The 18,190-nt window shown below is 46.9% G+C and overlaps 1 protein-coding gene across 2 annotated transcripts in view; it reads right to left on the bottom strand.

Moving 5' to 3' along the window:
* Positions 1 to 5,007: 5,007 nt before the first annotated feature.
* The window catches only part of SYT13 (synaptotagmin 13), a 46,157-nt gene continuing 32,974 nt past the window's right edge, over positions 5,008 to 18,190 (bottom strand). For both annotated transcript variants that reach the window (XM_064364994.1, XM_021665624.2), the window contains exons 3-6: positions 17,548 to 17,682; positions 15,718 to 16,019; positions 10,920 to 11,049; positions 5,008 to 8,833 (exon numbers count right to left, since the gene is read on the bottom strand). In XM_064364994.1, the coding sequence (XP_064221064.1) occupies positions 8,529 to 8,833; positions 10,920 to 11,049; positions 15,718 to 16,019; positions 17,548 to 17,682 (872 nt within the window). In that variant the 3' untranslated portion in view covers positions 5,008 to 8,528. The remainder of the gene's footprint in view (positions 8,834 to 10,919; positions 11,050 to 15,717; positions 16,020 to 17,547; positions 17,683 to 18,190) is intronic.

Raw genomic sequence — 18,190 nt, 5'->3', positions numbered from 1 at the left:
CAATGGCTTGTCATTGGCACTGGTATAGGGGTGATGAGTGATGCTTTGCCCACATCGTTTTGAAAAGATGAGCATAAATCTGGTGAAGATGCATGATATGTTTTTATTTTTTCTTCCTGAGCTGCTCAGTCCTCCTACTCCTGGTTTCCCTGCCCTGCCCATTTGTCTTCCTTTCAGGAGCCTTCTCTGTTCCTTCTTCTTAACCTCTGTCTTCTGCCATTTTCCTCCCACCCCTTGAAGGCTTCCTTCCCCTGGATGATCACTCAGAGGCTTCCTGTTGTGAAAGCCACTCTACAGAACCCATGGAACGATCTAGTTTTCTTCTTCTCAGATGAGGTGTAGGGAAAGAAGGAGCAGAGAGACACAACTGTCCACACCCAACCAGTGCAGGTGAACCAGGCTCAGCCCCACCCCCTTGCAGTGCTGCACAGATTTGATACACCTTTGCAGCAGAATCTGGAGTATGTTAATGATTTTATCACCAGGAAGCAAGGGAAGGAAAGATTCCCCATTTGGACTTCACCCTGAAGTTGGTCTTCCCAAAGTGGGGCTTGGAGAAAGTGATAAGAGTCTATTCCACTCCCTTCCTCCCTCCTCTCCCCAGCTTCTCCTGTCCCTCCTTCCCTAGGATTCAAGGGCAAGTTGAATTCAACCCAGAGAGGACTCAGGAGAATGACCAGCTGCCTCAAGACCTGAAAGGCTACCATGCAACAATTTCTAGAATGACCTTTTAAAACATAGATCCAGTCATGACATCTTCTCTGCCTAACACCCTCCACTGATTTCCCATTGCCCTTAGAATTCAATCCAAACTCCTAATTATGACCCATCCGCCCTGCACGGTGCAGCCCTGCCTACCTCCCAGCCTCATCCTGTCCTCCCCTGCATTGGGCCCCAGCCACACTGCTTTCAGCTCACTAAGCCCTTTTCTACTTTGGGATCTTCTGATGCCGTGAACCTTCTGCCTGAGATAGCTCTCCCCAGATGGTTGCGTGGCTAAACTCTTCTCCTTTTAGGTCTCAACTAAGATGCAGCCTCAAAGGGATCTTTCCTGACCACCTTCTCTAAAAATGTATAATAACTCTGTGTGTGTGTGTGTGTGTGTGTGTGTGTGTGTGTGTGTGTGTGTGACAGAGAGAAAGAGACAGAGATAGAGAGAGAGAGAGAGAGATTGTTGCCTACAAAGGAAAAGCCACATAGTGGGCAGTTAATCAGTGGGTATTCAAGGGATGAATGAATTTAAGCCACTCTTGATAGAAGTGCAACTCCTGCAATGCTGTATTGGTTACAGCTGAGGTCCTAGGTTCTTCTGTTGCCTGTCTCTATCTTGGTTTCCTTCCTTGATCAGAAAGACCCTACGCCTGACCTCTGGTTATATCTAACCTTGACCCAGCCACTACTCCACAAAGCTGGAGGTTGTTCCCGTGGTACTCACTTGGGTTCCTCTCCATTCCAACTTGCTCTTGCCCCTTGCACAATGTTCTACCCAACCCAGCCAGGTGTCTTCTACTTCCTCTATTAAAGAGAACTTTTCCAGCTCCTTCCAGCTTGGTGATTATCAGAGTTCACGGTTCCAGGTAGCATTTTTAAGCTACTGCCTATAGATTGCCCTTAGAATTCAAGGTAAGTGACCTTCCAATAAAGACCCTGGGCTGCTGGCTGTACTCCAGAGCCTGGACCTTTTAGGGTTAGAAAGTCCCAGATTCAAATCCTCCTCTGCCTCTTTCAACCTATTGGACCATGGATGAGTCACTTATCCTTGTCTATCTCTTGAGCTTTTAGCCCAGAGCCATGGTTTACTAGGTGCTGCTTATCCTTATTCCCTCATTGCAACCTCTAAGATCAGGGCGAATGAGATGCTAGGAAGTGTTGAGGTTCCTGCTGCCATCCTCTTTTACTCAGAATCCCTCGGGCTGACCTGGGTGACTCTTAGTACAGAGCCACCTACACCTACACCTTCACAACTGGCGTGGATGCCTCTACCTAAATGAGAATCACCGTTCCCTTCTCAAAGGAATCCTCAGGGCACCTTGTTCTGCTTCCAGCAGCTCATCTCACCTGGCCCTCAAGGAGAGAGGGACTGCAGGGAGGTTCTGTTTGTTCTGGCTGGAAAAGCAGGTTCCTCCTTGCTTGTCCCTGGTTGGAATCCCTGGGTTTCTGAAGCAAGATTTCTGTCATCACTCACTTGCCAACAGGCTGTCCTGAAACACCAAGAAAGTGTGCTGGGAAACTGAGCTGGGGAACTATGCCTTCACATGGATAGGCTGTACTGACAGACCAAACCTGGCTGGGACGAGCCAGCACAGGGGCCAGATCACACAGTGGCCACCAGTAGCTCAGTTTCCATGGTGATGTCTGGCTTCTAGAGATGTAGGCACCTACCTGGGAGAAAGTCTGGCTTCCTTCCTTCCATCCTTCTCCCAGGTAGGGGTCTCCTTCTCTGGCTTGGGGAAGCTGCTGAGGTCCCTGCCAAGGGCCATGTGTTGCTGGCTCACTTGCAGGAGATGAGGAAAGGGAGCAAGGGGACAGTTCTCCAACACTTGCACTAAGAAAATGCCCAGCTCCCTAAATCCATCCACAGCCATGTCCTGTGGCTTTATCCTTGCCAGGTGTCTGCCTCCAGAGGGAGATAGAACAGATGCTAGTTCAGAGCTCCTGAAATGGTGATACTTCCAATTGAAACTCTTGGATGGAAAATTACCACCAACCCCATTAGCAATTAAGCAAATGAGAAGAGGCTGACTGGAAGCCTCAGGTGCCATTGCAGGTTGTCTAGAGGACTGGGTAGCTGTCAGGAGGGACTGTCAGGAGATGCTGGGGGCATTGCCAGGCAGGCATGGGGGGGACGGTACACATGTATGTGGGTTTAATTTGGTTTATGCACAAGATAGGAGGCTAAAGGTATGTGTAAAAAGTAAGTTGTTGGCTGGGTGTGGTGACTCACACCTGTGATCCCAGTACTTTGGGAGATCAAGCTGAGTGGATTACCTCAGACCAGGAGTTTGAGATCAGGCTGGGCAAAATATAGTGAAATCCCATCTCTGCAAAAAATACAAAAAATTAGCCTAGGGTGGTGGCATGTGCCTGTGGCCCCAGTTACTAAGGAGGCTAAGATTGGAGGATTGCTTGAGCCTGGGAGGTCAAGGATGCAGTGAGCCTAGATTGTATCCCTGTACTCTGGCCTGAGCAATAGAGCCAGACCTTGGAAAGGAAGAAAGGAAGAGAGAGAGAGAGAGAAAGAGAGAGAGAGAGAGATAAGAAGAAAGAAAGAAAGAAAGAAAGAAGAAAGAAAGAAAAAGAGAGATAAGAAAAAGAAAGAAAGAAAGAAAAAGGAAGGAAGGAAGGAGAAAGAGAAAGAGAAAGAGAAAAGAAAGAAAGGAAGAAAGAGAAAAGAAAACTGTTGAGAGAGAAAGGCAGAAAGAGAAAGCAAAGAAAATAAAGCTGTTGAGAAAGAAAGCTGTTGACAGTCTAGGTGACAGAATCACAAAATATTAAAACTGGAAGGAGTCTTGGTGATCATTTGGTCCAAATTCATTTTACAGTTGTGGAATCTGAGGCCCAGAGGTAAGTGACTTGCCCAGGGCCATGAAGGTGGGTGGCCAGTCACAAAGCCAAGCCAGGTCACAGATTCCTAGCTCCTAAATCAGTGCTCTAGACATGACTCAATTTTATACACAGGAACAGGGCTTGTTATTTGAAGCACTTCAATGGACAGCCCTTGTGTAAAGTGATTCATGAACTCTGCTTCCCCCTTCCATTTCTTTTTAATATTAATCCAGATTCTAAAGTATGCATTTTGGGCTCAGGTTGGCCATATTTATAGTTACCTGTGAAACATAGTCTGTGTAGCATTTGACTATGTGGAATAAAGCCCACATTTTATTATGAAAATTAAAATGCTGGTTGCCAATAAAATAGAATGTATATATATGCATAATATGAAATGAGGAATTATATGCAGACTTGGAAAGCAAAGACATCTCATGGCTTTCTTTATAGATTGTTTATCCCACTTAAGAACCTTCTTTTTTAATTTTGTGATCTGGCTAATTTTCTACTGGCTTTAAAATTCAGGCCCCGCCCCTTGCTTAATGCCTCTTCCTCCATAGGCCAGGGTTGCAGCGGCCACCAGGAAAACTTAGGATGCCAGGACTCCAGGAGTCCCCTTGTCCCTCCTTGCCACCAGGAGTTCATCAGTACCTCTGGCTGCTGCAAGAGGCTTCCATTGATGGAGTATTTCTTTGGAGAATGTTAAAGAAAGAAGAGTTACTAGTTTCCACCTAATTTTTCTCCCCAAGAATGAAGCCAAATTCTTGAAAAGCCTCACCCATCTTTGGCATTCCTAATTATATGTGGCCTCTTTGATTCAGTACTCAAGCAAGGCCACCAAGGTACACACACATGCACATTCACAAGCAGAGTCCTCCATGACTCACTCTATGAGTGAATTCCACTCACTCCTAGGTATATATCTTAGAGAAACTTGCACAAGTGCACAAGGAGACATGCAGAGGAATGTCATAGCAGCATTTCTTGTAACAGTAAAAAAGAAAGAAGAAAGAAAGAAAGAAAGAGAGAGAGAGAAAGAAAGAAAGATAGATGGATGTAGATATACATTAACCACATGGGACTGTGGCATACCCACACAATGAAATAGCATACATCAGTGAAAAAGAAATAAACTAGAGCTGCATGTGTCTGCACAGATGAGGCTGAAATTTTTAATGTTGAGCAAAAACAGTGTGAAACAATTTAAATGAAGTTTAAAAACACTCAAGGTTTACACAGACAGGTAGTAAAAGTATGAAGGAATGCTTGGGATGATAAACCCCAAATCCAAGGTCATGGTCCTCTGAGTAAAGGGCACTGAGGGTACTTCAATTGTAGTTGTCAAGTTTTATTAAACATAGAAGTGGTTCGTATGTGCTTATCAGATGGTTTCTTCTGCATTCTATATTCCAAAATATTGGGTAAAATGGGGGGAAAAAGAAAACACCAGGCAGCTGACCCTGTTGGAAATTTTTTATTTACCACTGCAAGGTTTTTGCTCCAAAGTGTCACACCAGACATATGATTACAATGTCTCATGCATCTTTTTGTGCTTCAGTTCATAACTGCAAAACACACACGTAGCATTTGACAACAGGAAACACAGAGGGCAGAAACAAATCACAAGGACTAGTTGGTTTAGGCTGCAGCCACCTTTCACCCAGGACTCCTTTATATCCAAGATAAATTGACCCTGAAGAACTGGTCTCCTAGCTGACTCTCTGTGCCCAGCTTTGTTGGGGGTGACTTGCCATTCAACCCACATAAAAAGTTATATCTCAAGTCCAAATAGACAGACGTAAGCAAGGTCTTGATCAGTAAATGCTCAACAAATAGAGACTGATTTGATGCAAGAGGTGGAGTTACAGATTAATGAGGGCAGACTCCTAATTTTCTATCCCCATAGAAATCTCTAATGAAAAAACCAGATCACCTTTTGGGCAACAGCCCATTCTGAAATGGTCTCTCACCTTATTTGTACCTCTGCCTCACACCCTTTTTAGAAATTCTCCCTGGCATAGCACAAGGCGTTCCTTTCAAAAATGATGAGATGCTTTCACAAAGGCTCAATTACTCTAATTTGATAGTAAATTGGAAATGTTGCTGATACAAGGTAAGCTGATGCAAAGACTACTGAAATATTTTGATTTGGCAGTCTGACATCTCTGGGTAATTTAAAATTCACTAAGATGGAGTTTTAGTGGAAAAGCAGAGCAATTATATTCTCTTCATCTGTTAATTACATTTGCATGGAGAGCTATGAATTGTCATTAGGCAAACAGTAATACTCACTATGATGAATTTCTAGCCTGACTGCTAAGACATCAGATGGCTTTAACATTGAGAACTCAGCTAGGACTTTAATTTTTATGCCATTTGCAGTGTCTTTTTCTGCCTACTCCACCAGCCATTCTTAATTCATTAATTAATTCAGCAAATATATGTGGAGCATCCATGAGACAGCTTTATCTCAGGCACTTAGAATACACCAGTGAACATAACAGACAACTCTCCTTCAAAATGTATCTCATCCCTGTAATCCCTGCTAAGTGAGGTCAAAGCTGACGTTCAAGATGTTCTGTGGTGGAAACTGGCTCCCATCAGGGGACACCTTTAATTTGGATTCTGGAAGACTGAAACTTTGAGATAAAAGAAGAAAGAAGAAGAAGAAGGAGAAGAAGGAGAAGAAGGGAAAGAAGGAGAAGAAGGAGAAGAAGAGGAAGAAGGAGGAGGAGGAGAAATGAATGAATTAATTAAAGCAAGCAAGCTCCATGATCAAATGACTATGGGTAGAGTTGATATCTTGGGATCAGGAGCCCTGCCCAGCCCACCTCAAATTCCTTTGGTAGTACTATAAGGCAGGTCCATTTATAAGGAGCCATGTTTTCTGATTTTTAGTCTAGAATACAAATTTTCTAGATCGGAGTAGCAGATGTTACCAAGAAGAGAATGCTGGCCAGCTTTCAGGTTATGGGGAATATTTTGTTTTCTTTTAGCCATATCAACCAAAGAAAAGAAACCAATATGGTGAAGAGATCTCAAAAACACGTTCTAGGAAACCACTAACAAGTGCTTTGCCTAAACAACACCGGGCAGGGGCTGGTCAACCTCAGTGATGAAGGTTTCCAACTATCCAAAAGACTTTCTCATTAAAGAGGGATTCGATATTTTTTCTGTTTTTTTGCAGAGGATGGGTAGAAGTTATTTCTAATGCTTTCCTGTTTCTGTACAGAAAGGAGAAATAATGACCACAGGTTATAAGGCCCCTGCTCAGATTCTCAGGGAGAGATGGCGCCCATCAGGGGCAACCTTCTCAGGAGGAGCATGACTTGGCTTGTTGAAGGAATGAATCCCTTACCCATGCTGTCTAGGAATGCTGTCTTAGGGCAGGGGATTTGAGTGACAGCTGAAGGCCCAGAGTTTTAATATTAATAGAGAGGAGTTCAAAGGTAGAATCCATGGTTCTGGAAATGCCTGGGAAAATTCCGGTACTTTCTGGACATTCCCAGCTGTCAAACTAAAGTGAAAAATAGTAATAGCTTAAAAATGACCTGCTGTTTTCTCAGAGTTTGTTTTTAGCCAGGAAGTGCCTACAGGTTTCGAACACTATTTCATCTATTATATCACTTATCAGGGTAAACTTCCTAGTCACTAGTCCTGTCTTACACAGGCAGCCATCAGGTTCTGAAGGACAAGGTCAACAGCAGAACCCAGGAATCCTGGTTCAGGGGTAAGTATTGTATCCATTCAGCAAGGCTAATGTTTAGATTTAATTAACAATGTGGACATCTGTTTAGAGTAACAAGGTAGGAATTCAAACCCTAGCTGCTGGTTATTTACCCATTCAAGTGAAAATGGACAGAGGGAGGCACATTTGCAAAAGACCTGACTTCCTTTTTAAAATTGTCTTTCTTCTCTACCTACATGTAGCCAGATGTCATAGATTAAGTCAATAACTAAATTCCTCCTGAAACGGGTCTATCTCAGAGTCACTTTGGTGATGTTGGTGGGTGTGACATCTAGCAATCAGAACCCAGCCAATGACTCACAGGAGATCCCACCTGTACTTTGTTAGGAATGGTCTCCCCGAGGATAATAGAAACTGACTTTAAGATAAAAACAATAACATTCTTCAATAAAAAACACAAAATTCAGTCCAAGAGCAGGGGCCTAAGGAAATGCACAAATTAAGGTATTAGGAATTAAAATAATTAAATTTTTAAAAAGCGGAGGCCCCAGATTTCACACTGATGGTTGAGGTGTCCAGCATTAAAACTGGCTGCACCATGGTTTTGGGACTCCATCAAGGACTGTGGCCGAAAACCTGTCTGGAATGTTGTAGAAGGAATTTCTCCAAGTGCAGTGCTCCAACCTCTACATCAGCTTGTTAAAAACAAAGGCTCTTGGGCTTCGACCAGGAATACCAACTAGGAATGTCTCCAGGTGAGCCCAGGAATCTGCTGGTGACTCTTCACACGCTAAAGTTGGAGAACTGCTGGGTGGCCACCCTGCGTGGTGAGCTTGATTGAACACTGGCTAAGGTTTCGCTCCACCCAGGCAACCTCTAACTCTAGGAATTGATCCAGGATACTTTCACTTCCTTCATCATTTTTGAAATGCTTGTTTTTCAAAAAGCCAAATTCTTCTTTGAATCCATGATCCCCACATTTAGCTTCCTCTGCATCTGGCCTAACCTCGCCTATAAAACAGGCATAGGAACTGTATTTGATAAGCATCTCTTTCAATAACACAGATGAGCAAAATGCATTCCTCAGTGTGACTCATATACTCCATTTCCACACACTGTCCTGCCCTGTCTTGCTTATTTCTTAGAAACAGGAGTATGATGAGAGAGGCATCCTGGCCTTGCAAACACGTCTGTTACGTCTTCTGGGTGTCAGAATGAGGAAAGGGCACAGAGAGGAGGTTGCAGAGGACAGGCCGGGGCTGTCCAAGAAGGGAGGCGGCCAGGCAGCTGGTTACAGATGCAGCTGGTGCCACATGGCAATCTGCCGGCGCGGGTTTTTGAGCATCTCCTCCCAGTGGCTGCGCTCAGAGCCCGAGGTGTGCAAGCCTAGGCTGCAGTGGCCAAGCGCCCAGCTCTGCCCCGCCTCATCTTGACTCAGCACTTCTAGCTCCACACTGGAGGCCTGCAGCAGGTCGTCGGGCAGCTCAAACATAATCATCTCGTTCCACACAGGGTTGATCTTGTGCTTGGCTCGTTTCGTCTGCTTCTTCTTCAGCTTCCGAGCCTGGTGCTTCAAGGTCACCTTGACAGAGACATCTGGGGAGGGGCAGGGGAGAAAAGAGACAGAGAGAAGGACCAGTAGTGAGTTTCTGGGATCTGGCGGGGCCCAGGACAATGCTCCCTCCTGGTGCTGGAAAGATGATGTCTCTAGCTCAAGAGTTTGGGCATCTGTGCCCCATATACCCAAACATCCTAGAAGCCTCCATTTTTTCTTCTGGATACCACAGCACAGGTCCCAAGTCTATGTGACCAAAGAAGGCTCTGCTGTATGAGCAGGAAAGCATTCTGTCTGGACAATCTGTAACTCTAGGAGCTGATCCAGGCTACTTTCACTTCCTTGCGTTGGGGATCATTCTCCACTCCCCGACTAGGCCATGCATTCATTCAGCAAATATTAAGTGCCTACCCTATGGCAGGCACTGGTCTAGATGTGGGGATATAGCGAAAGTTCTTGCCCGTATAGAACTTACACTGAAGTGTAGGAAACAGCCAATACCAGGATAAATGACTGGCCACTGGGTGGCCTGTGATTGGGGCATGTTAGAGTATCACCAGGGAACCGCCCTTTGTTACATGACTTCATATCCCCACGTCGAATGAATATGGCCAACCTGAGCCCAAAATGCATACTTCAGCTATTGTCCAGGACAATAGCTCAGGGGTCCTGCAGCTGGATTTTAAACCCAGACCAAAAAAAAAAAAAAAAAAAAAAAAAATGAAGCCAGCTCTCAAGTATTATCCCCTTCATTCTTGGTCTAAACATTTTTGTCTGTTATTAAAATAGGAGACCCCTGCTGATTGGTTGAGTTCTTCTCATCTGCACTTTTTAAAGTTTAATTGAAGACCCCAACTTCATGTGGCAGAGGAATGAAGGCAGACTGCCTGTTCCTGCATGCTCCCCCAAAGCCAAGGCACTGCACCAAGAAAGCTGCCCCCGAGGAAATCCACAAACAGGTCCCCAGGCGAGCTTTCATGCCACATCACAAGGCTGAACTGGATTACTTAGTCAAGGTTTCTGAAGTTAATGTGAGAATAATTGTTACTTTGTATTTATGGCTGTAATTATCACCCCTGGGAGGTTAGTTTGTTATTTCTGCAGAGATGGTTGAGCAACAAAGTGTCCTACTGTAATTGTCCTGACAGGAGCTATAAAAAGAGAGCAAGAAGCAAAGAATTCTCTAAAGGGGATGAGATAAAAGCATTGAACTCTGACCTTTGACTCAGGAACCTGCCAGCAAGACCAACTCTTCTGATTTCATTAGCCCCAAGTCTTTTGCTTGAAATTCCAAATGCAGTGGCAATTCTTTATTTGTACTCTGCTATAAATAGAGATTTATCTATATCTTGCTAGGAGCACGTGGCTTCCAGTGTAGGTATTATCTGGCTAGCCAAGGATGCTTTCCTGCTCATATAGGAGAACTTGCTGTGGTCTCTGAGATACTGGACCTGGGCTGGGGTATCCAGAAAGAAAAACTGAGGCTTCTAGGGTGTTGAAAAGCTTATTTGGGTATTTGGGGCACAGATGCCTGAAGCCTCAGGCCTCAGCCCACGTACCCACACACCTTCTGCCATCAACCACACTCAGCTGGTGTGGGGGTGGTAGTTGGCAAAGGCTGAGAAGAGAAAAGAGACCGGGGTGGGTAGGGGGAGTGTAGTGGTGGTGAGTTCAGACAGGAGGGGAAGAACCCGGGCTTCCTGACACCTGCCTGAGAGGTGGGTCCAGCCAGGTGTGGGTGACAAGGGCTGGACCAAGTTTTCCCAACAACCCAGGCCCTTCACTCCATGGCTATAGTCTGATCCTTGGCTTCTTGTGCTCTATGGGTAGGCCTGATGGTTCTCATAGTGGACCTCCAAGGTAGGAAGCCCCAGGCAGTTCACACTTGGGTCCTAACGTATGAGATTGCCCCAAGAGTAAATGGATGTGAACTCAACGAAGTGAGTGTGTCCTTGAAAATCAGTTTGTGAACTTAGGGTGAAGAACACGACTGAGCACGGCTCCATAGACGTGCTCATATTCCACCTCCCTGCTTACCTGTTACCATTTCCTCCTAGGCACCACCTCCCTCTGCACACACTCCCGGTAGCTGGAGGGGCCTTAGCTGTCCTCTCACATCTCACTCACCCTTCCCCAGCAGCTCCTTGGACTGGTTAGAGTGGAGGTTCTTGGCTTTAATCAGCACCACCAGGAGGCGGTTGGCAGCCGGGAGGTAGCTGATGGATAGAAGGACCTCTCCAGCTCCTGCAGATGGCTCCTGAAACAGAAGAGGAGATGCAGGAGGGGAGTCTCACCTGGGGACGGCTTCTGACCCATCAACAAATGCTGAAGCTGGGGTCAGGCTGGACTTGCATCCAACAGGCATCCTCAAGATGATTTACCCATCAATGCTGGGGTCTCCACCCTTGCAGAAGAGAGCGAGACACAGAGGAATTCCACGTAGCTTGGGCTTCAATGGCAGTTTCTTTGTTTGCCACAAAATGTGATTTTTCACATACCATGTACTCAAACCCAACATACAAAATAGAGCAAAGAGATGCTACTCAGATGCAGCAGGGGTAGGAGGCCAGAATTCCCCATTATTCTTCACCTTCCACCACCCCCAAGCTCCTGGGACACCTCTGTCCTCTAGGGCTTCAGAGAACAGTTTCAGAATTCCTGCATTGACCCATCAGGTTCCTGGTGCAGCAGGAGAGTTGTAATTCACTACTTTGTTTGAAAAGGTAATTCTTTCCAGCTCCAGGAGGTTGCTTCATCAACAGAGTGACCAATTACGTCAATGAAGTGCTGGGGCAGATGATGGTAGATCATGCCCAGAGGCAATTGGCAATAACCACACCTCGAAGGAGATACTGATGCCCCGATGAAGCATCCAAACAAACACATTTATCCCTGTATGCAGCTTTAGAGTAACTCTCCTGAAATTCTCACAGGAGTTTGGAATTTCAGCAAGTCCATCAAGGGGCAAGAACAACCAAAAGACCCCTCCCAGGAGGTGGGTGTTTGGTTGCAATCCAAGCTCTTGGGAGACCTGGCAGGAAAGAGAAGGGAGTGTGTAGGCAGGGATCAGCTAAAGTCAGAAGTCTCCTCTGTGGAGCAGAAAGCAGATGCCCTTCCCTTGAAATCTCAAGGAAGAGGCACGCCTGTGGCCTGCTGTGCCAAGATAAAGTGTGGGGAGTGGGAGTGGGGGGAGAGTGCAGGAAGCTTGTCCCTCCAGATGTCCCAGCTTTCAGTCCTGTGCCCCTTCCCTCCACCTTTGTCCCTCTTTCCCAGCTGTGCAATAAGGGTGATTCAGTGAGGTCTGGTACCAGGCTGAGGTCCTGGCTAACAGCCACCATACCTCCCTAAGCTTCCTCCCCTCCTGTCACACCCAGCACACGTGATGATGCCTGTTCATCCATCCTGGACCAGGCACTCAGAAGGGTCGAAATCAGTTTTTGTCCGTTCTCTGTGGCCTCTTGTGGATCCATTCATTCAGCAAGCATACATAATGCACCTACTGTATTCCAGATGCCATAATTAAAGCCATGAACAAAACACAGTCAGCCTCCAGGGAGCTCGCAATCACTTGGGGAAGACAGACAGGAAGCGATTAAATATATAACGTCGGGCAGCATTAGCAGCATATGGATATCAAAGGATGAAGTGAGAAAATGCATATAATAAGTTCTCTGGAAAGGTCATAAATTACAATTCTAATGACAATAGTCAAAACAACAATTATTAATAATCCAGAATAAGAGTAATGCTGAGAGCATAGACTCTAGACCAGGTTAACTGGGTCTGAGTTCCAATCCTGCCATTTACTACCTGTGTGACCTTGGGTAAGTTACTTAACTTTTCTAAACCTCTATTTCTGCATGACCCCAGTGATTCCACAAGTCTTGAGGGACTAGTCATATGAGGAAATGATGTGGAGTCACAGAGGATCTTGGCAAGGAAATGAATGATAGCAGCTAATGTTTATTAAACACTATGTGCTAGATGCAATTCATTGCCCATTCCACTAGACCGTAAGCTCCACAGCGGCCTCCATTCACACTATGCAGTCCCAGCATCTGGCACACAGTGGGCACATGATAAATATTTGTGAAAAAAGGGTAACACATCTCATTTATAATCTTGACAACAACCCCAAGAGGGCTACTGATTTTGTTCCCATTTTAAGCATAAGAACCTGAGATTCGGAAAGGGAACATCACTGCCAGAGGTTATGTAGGCAGGAAGTACCAAAATCCTTGGACAGGAGGTCTAGTCTGATAGCAAAACATAAGTCCTGAATCTGTGGCTCTCCAGCTTTCTCAGTGGACAGCCCTCCTCAATCCTCTCATTTTGCAGTGAAGGAACTGAGGCCCAGGGACTTGTACCAGGCACCCAGAGAGGTGTCTGCAGAGTTGGGATGGGCATCAGCCTCCTGGCTCATGGTCAATTATTAGAGGGCCACAGATAGCCTGGGCTATAGCCACAAGGTGATCAGACATGAGTCCTCTCTCCCTGCAGGCCAGGTGAGAGGAGTCAGCACCTGTTGGCCTCTGCAGGGCTCTTCGCTAATGCATAGAGTGAGGTCTGACTAACCTAGCCAGCTGTACCATGGCCAGAGAATTTCGACAGCACCTGCTCCCTGGGCACTGCTGCTGAAAGTACCTGCGGCCTAAAGTAATCCTTTCTTTTTCCTTCCTCTGGTTTTCCCTGCCCCTCTTTTTCTCCTGGGGTCACAGTGAACCATGTAAAGCTGCCCTTGGAGTGGGTTGCCCTGTGGGTCCCTTTTGATGTGCATGGCACTTTTGACTGAGTATCTTCCAGTTAAAACTGGGCACCGTGGGCACCTCTGTTAACCCATGCTGGCCTAGAGAAGAAAAACATCTGGGCCACAGTGACTGAGGGCTTCGCTCACCTTGTTCAAATCAGCCCACACCCTCAAGCTGGGGTGAGGGGCTCCCTAGCCTGGATTTCTGGCTTTCTCCTGCCCTATACACCCAGAATGTCACCTCCTACTTCTGACTCCATGCCATCCTCTGAGATTGTTCACATTTGTCATAAACAGGCCAGTGGTCAAAGTGGCAGTGAGTACATATTTGCAGAACAGAGAGAACTACAGAAACTGACAATTAGTAGGATGGATGAGCTACGAGATCAGGCTTCATCTTAATTACGGTTGCTGTGTCCCCAGCTCTTGGCACAGTGCCTGGCACATGGTAGAAACTGGGCAAGGTATTTGCAGAATGGATGAATGAGTGAGTGATGGCTGCTCCTTTAGGAGAGGTGAGAGAAGCATGCTGGGTGCCTGAGATTTCTGCCTAGATTGGCTGGATTTCCACCCTTTGGGGGCTGTACCAAGTCTCAGAGCCCAGCAGGGGAGTCTCTGCATCTCGAGAGAAAGCTAGTTTACTAGTTTAATAATCCTAAGTATTGATCCCTTCTCCCAGGATCCCCATCTGTGATTCCACAGAAGTCCCAAATCACACACTAATTAGAGAGTGGGCTTTGGAACAGCTGAGTTCCATCTGAGACTGGTTGTGATTTTTTCTATCAATTTTCTGAGCCTGGGAAAGAAGGGGAAATGGAGCATGGAGGAAATCATAGCAAAAAGAGGAGCAGGCAGGGAGTGAAATGTACTCTTCCCTCTTGCCATTTTTGTGTCTATTAGGAAAGGTGACTGCTGGTCACACCTCTTACTTGTCAGGTGGCCTGCATGGCAGGTAATGACATAGCACAGGATTTAGAGTCAGACCAACCCAGCCTTGAGGTCTGCCATTTCCTGGCTGGGGGACCCTGTGTGGACTCCTGAACTACTATGACCCTCAGTTTCCTCATCTGTAAGGGGGATCGTCATGGTGTCTCTCTCATCTGGTTGATTTGGGGAGTGGCAGAACTCAGATAGAGTCCTAAGCATAGCAACTGATACATGGTGAACACTAAAAAATAGTTCCCTGATCAGTATATTTCTTTTTGTTCTAGCATGAGGATTGGCAAACTTTTTCTGGAAATAGGCCTGATAATACCTATTTGGGGCTATGCAGGTTATACAGTCTTTAGATTAGCTTAGCACTGCCCATCTGGTTGGGAGACTAGTCACTCGGAAGGTTCCCTCAAGGCACCACAGTGCAGGCCCTTGGCTTTGACCCAGGGGCCTAAGTAACTACATACCATCTTGTAGCCCTGACCCTCTCAGACCCCCTGCTGTCCCAGCCCATGGGGAACAATGATTTGCTCTCCAAGGGTCGCCTTTCTTAAGGGCTGTGGCATCTCAGAAGACCCTTCTTTCCCATTCGTGGCTCCCCAACAGCAGATGTAAGGAAATCATCCTGAGGGGACTTCGTGGACCACTGGGCTCTGGGCCTGCCCCCAGCCCTGGTTGCTCCTTCAGAGCCCAGCACACGGGGCCTTCTAGAAGTCTTTATCAGAGCTCATTGGTTAGATCCTCTTACATGGTTGAGTGTGGAACACATCATCATCATCTGTCTGGGCCAATTTGGCCTCTGGTCTGTATGCTCCTGAGTGGTGGGGCTCCACCCTTGCCCCTTCATGCTCATCTGCACAAAGGGAGGGAGGGTAGAGTGCCCTGCAGTGTCTGGCACGTAGTAGGAACACACGGAGTATAACTGGATTGAAATGGGGACAATACTTCATAGCAGTAAAGATAATACACACAGCGTGGCATTTGCCATGATGGCAGAGAGAGTCTCTGCATGGCAAGTTAGAACCAAGATGAGGAGCAGACACCAAGGATCCCAGATCCTGGGCCATGGGTCTCCTCTAACCCTCTGTCCCCTTCAAGACTCCAACCTCTCTTCCAGCTCTGAGCCAGGGAGGTCTCTGAGGCTTGTTCCCTAAGACCTGGCCTAGAATAGCTGGGAAGACACCGGGTTCTGCCATCCCATGATGCACAGGCAGGGTTTACTTTCTAACCCAGGGGTAACCCTACCTTCGCCGAAGTCTTCAGCTCACCCCACTGGGCAGCCCCCAGAGGCACAGACGTCCCGTCCAGGCCCAGGCGGAGCTCCCCAGCCACGCTGTGGCGGGAGAAGCGGTCGCAGGTCCTCAAGGTCAGTGTCAGGGTGGCTGTGGGGAGCTCCTCCTCCGCCAGAGGGAGCACCAGGCCCTCCTCCCAGGTGGTGTGCAGCTGCCGCTTCTTTAGGGCCGTCTGGGCCTCCACAGAGCCAGTCCTGTTGGCCACACTCCCTTGGACATAGCAGTCACAGCCTCCATCGTGGTTGCTGGTCACAGCTGCAGGGAAGGAGAACAACACAGGTGGGACTTTCTGAGGACAAGCGGAGGGGGCAGAAGCACGCCTTGCTTAGGGCTGTGGAATCCAGCTCAAGTTCATGACCTTGAGTTTCTGAAAGGCTGACCACCCTGGGCACCCAGGAATCGCCTTTCAGTGAGACACATAGAAATAGATCATCTGGGGGGCTGGCCTCAGCACAAGCTGATTCTCTTTCCTGGAGAACAGGGACAAGACCTGGCACTTCCTGGAGTCCCCAGAGCTCTGGATTCTGAAATTTTGCCAAGGTTCAAGGGCTTGCTGCTGGGGGCCTTTATTAGTGATGTTGCTGACATGTAACTGTTCATTCTGAACTTTAAATAGTCACTACATAACCAAGTGAATCACTTCGCTGTTGCCTCATGAGAGTAGCTTTACGTTCTGAACCTTGGTGTTTTCAATGCTTCACAATGTGGATTTGCCCAGAAATTTACACCCGTGGTGCTTTCCTGACTGGCTCTTCAATGATCATTTGGAAAGTGGTAGCTGACATTTCACAAGAAGAGAAGAAGAAGAACTGAGGCCATATGTCTTAATAGCAAGAGCTTTCCACTGAACTTCAAGGGACTGCTTAGTTCTGGCTCTGTTACCAATTACATGCTGTGATCTGTGACAAGTTGTATGACTTGCCAGACCTCAGTTTCCTAATCTGTAAAATGGGACTCGTGTGAAGACTAAACACAATAAGGTGTAGGAGGAAGGTGCTTTAAAACCTTAAAAGATAATAAAAGGAAAAAGACTCAGAAAACAAAATTATATACAAAATTCCAATTTATCTGGCCCCATTGCTAGTCCTAATTCCTTTGCAAAGTCTTAGCTTTATTGCTGACCTTAAAGTGAATTGCCAGGGTAGAGAAACCAAGGACGTCCTACCACCCTCAGGCTGCTTGGCTCTTAGACTGTAGAAACTTTTCTGACTATTGAGAACACCCTCCATGGCCAACACAAAGCCCTGTCCAATTTCAAATTCATCTATGGCAGAGACAGCTAGCTGTTCACCCCAAACTCATTTCCTTTCCTTCCTGGGCACCTGCTAGCCCACATTTCCCAGCCTCCTTTGCAGTTGGGTGTGCTCACGTGACTGAGTTACAGCCAATGAGATGCAAGCAGAAGTGATAGCCACCAAGTCCAGGTAAAGGCTATTAAGGAGTGATTGTGCCTTCTCCTTCCCTTTCTCCTTCTACCTGCCAGATACAGATGACAAAGATACAGATGCAAGGAGAGGGTTATGGAGCCACAGCTGGAAGGAGCCTGGTCTTTGAAATCACCATTTGGAGAAAAAAATGTTTGTCCACCAGGAATCCCCACTTTGGACTACTGGGGCTGGGTGTGTGGGAAATCTTTGTGTCTGAGCTCCCTGTGTTCCAGAGTCTGGTTGTTAGAGTTCTAATCCAGTGCTCCCTCCAGCTACAGATGAACCCATCCTGCCTGCACAGCTCCTCCAGGGGAGATGACACATAGAAACCCATGAGAGTCAAATAAGAGCAGTACCTTCCAGGCGAGTCACAAACAATTCAGCCTTCTGCCGGTCATAGTCCAGGCAGTAGTGGAGTTTGGGGGCCTGGTTCCAACTGGCAGCTTTCTCTGGGTTCCAGGTCTCCATGACACAGACATCCTCCACCACACCTGTTAAGAAAGGCAAAATTGTCACTGCCACCCACACAGGGGCTCTGCTTTCCCAATCACCGCTTTCCCATCTCTATCACGTGCGTCACAAACCCAAACCCAAGTCTTCCCAGCTGTGTGCAGAATCACAGGGGCCACAGGAAGACAACACATGGGGTCAACACATGGGGTCAATGTCACAGCCCGTTAGGCTGCATCTGTGTCCACTGGCTCCCTCGCCAACCACACAAACCAAAACAGAGACTACACAACAATCCACTCTCCCTGCTTTATGTTTTGTCTTTCTAAAAGGCCTACATATTCCTTTAAGTCAGAGACTGTGTCTCTGCTTCCCATATCTTCCCAGCAGCAGCACGGTACACCTAAAGGTGCTGCATTCAATGTTGATGCTGATAAAAAGGAGAGTAGAGATAATAACAATATGTTTTGGCTAGGTGCGATGGCTCATGCCTGTAATCCCAGCACTCTGAGAGGCCAAGGCAGGAAGACCACTTGAGCCCGGGAGTTT

Source organism: Aotus nancymaae, unplaced genomic scaffold (assembly GCF_030222135.1).
Source record: "Aotus nancymaae isolate 86718 unplaced genomic scaffold, 86718_ANA_hifiasm-v0.15.2.pri h1tg000059l, whole genome shotgun sequence".
Classification (NCBI taxonomy): Eukaryota; Metazoa; Chordata; class Mammalia; order Primates; family Aotidae; genus Aotus; species Aotus nancymaae.
Note: the sequence above shows the minus strand (reverse complement) of the source record. Positions and strands in the feature narration are given on the sequence as shown.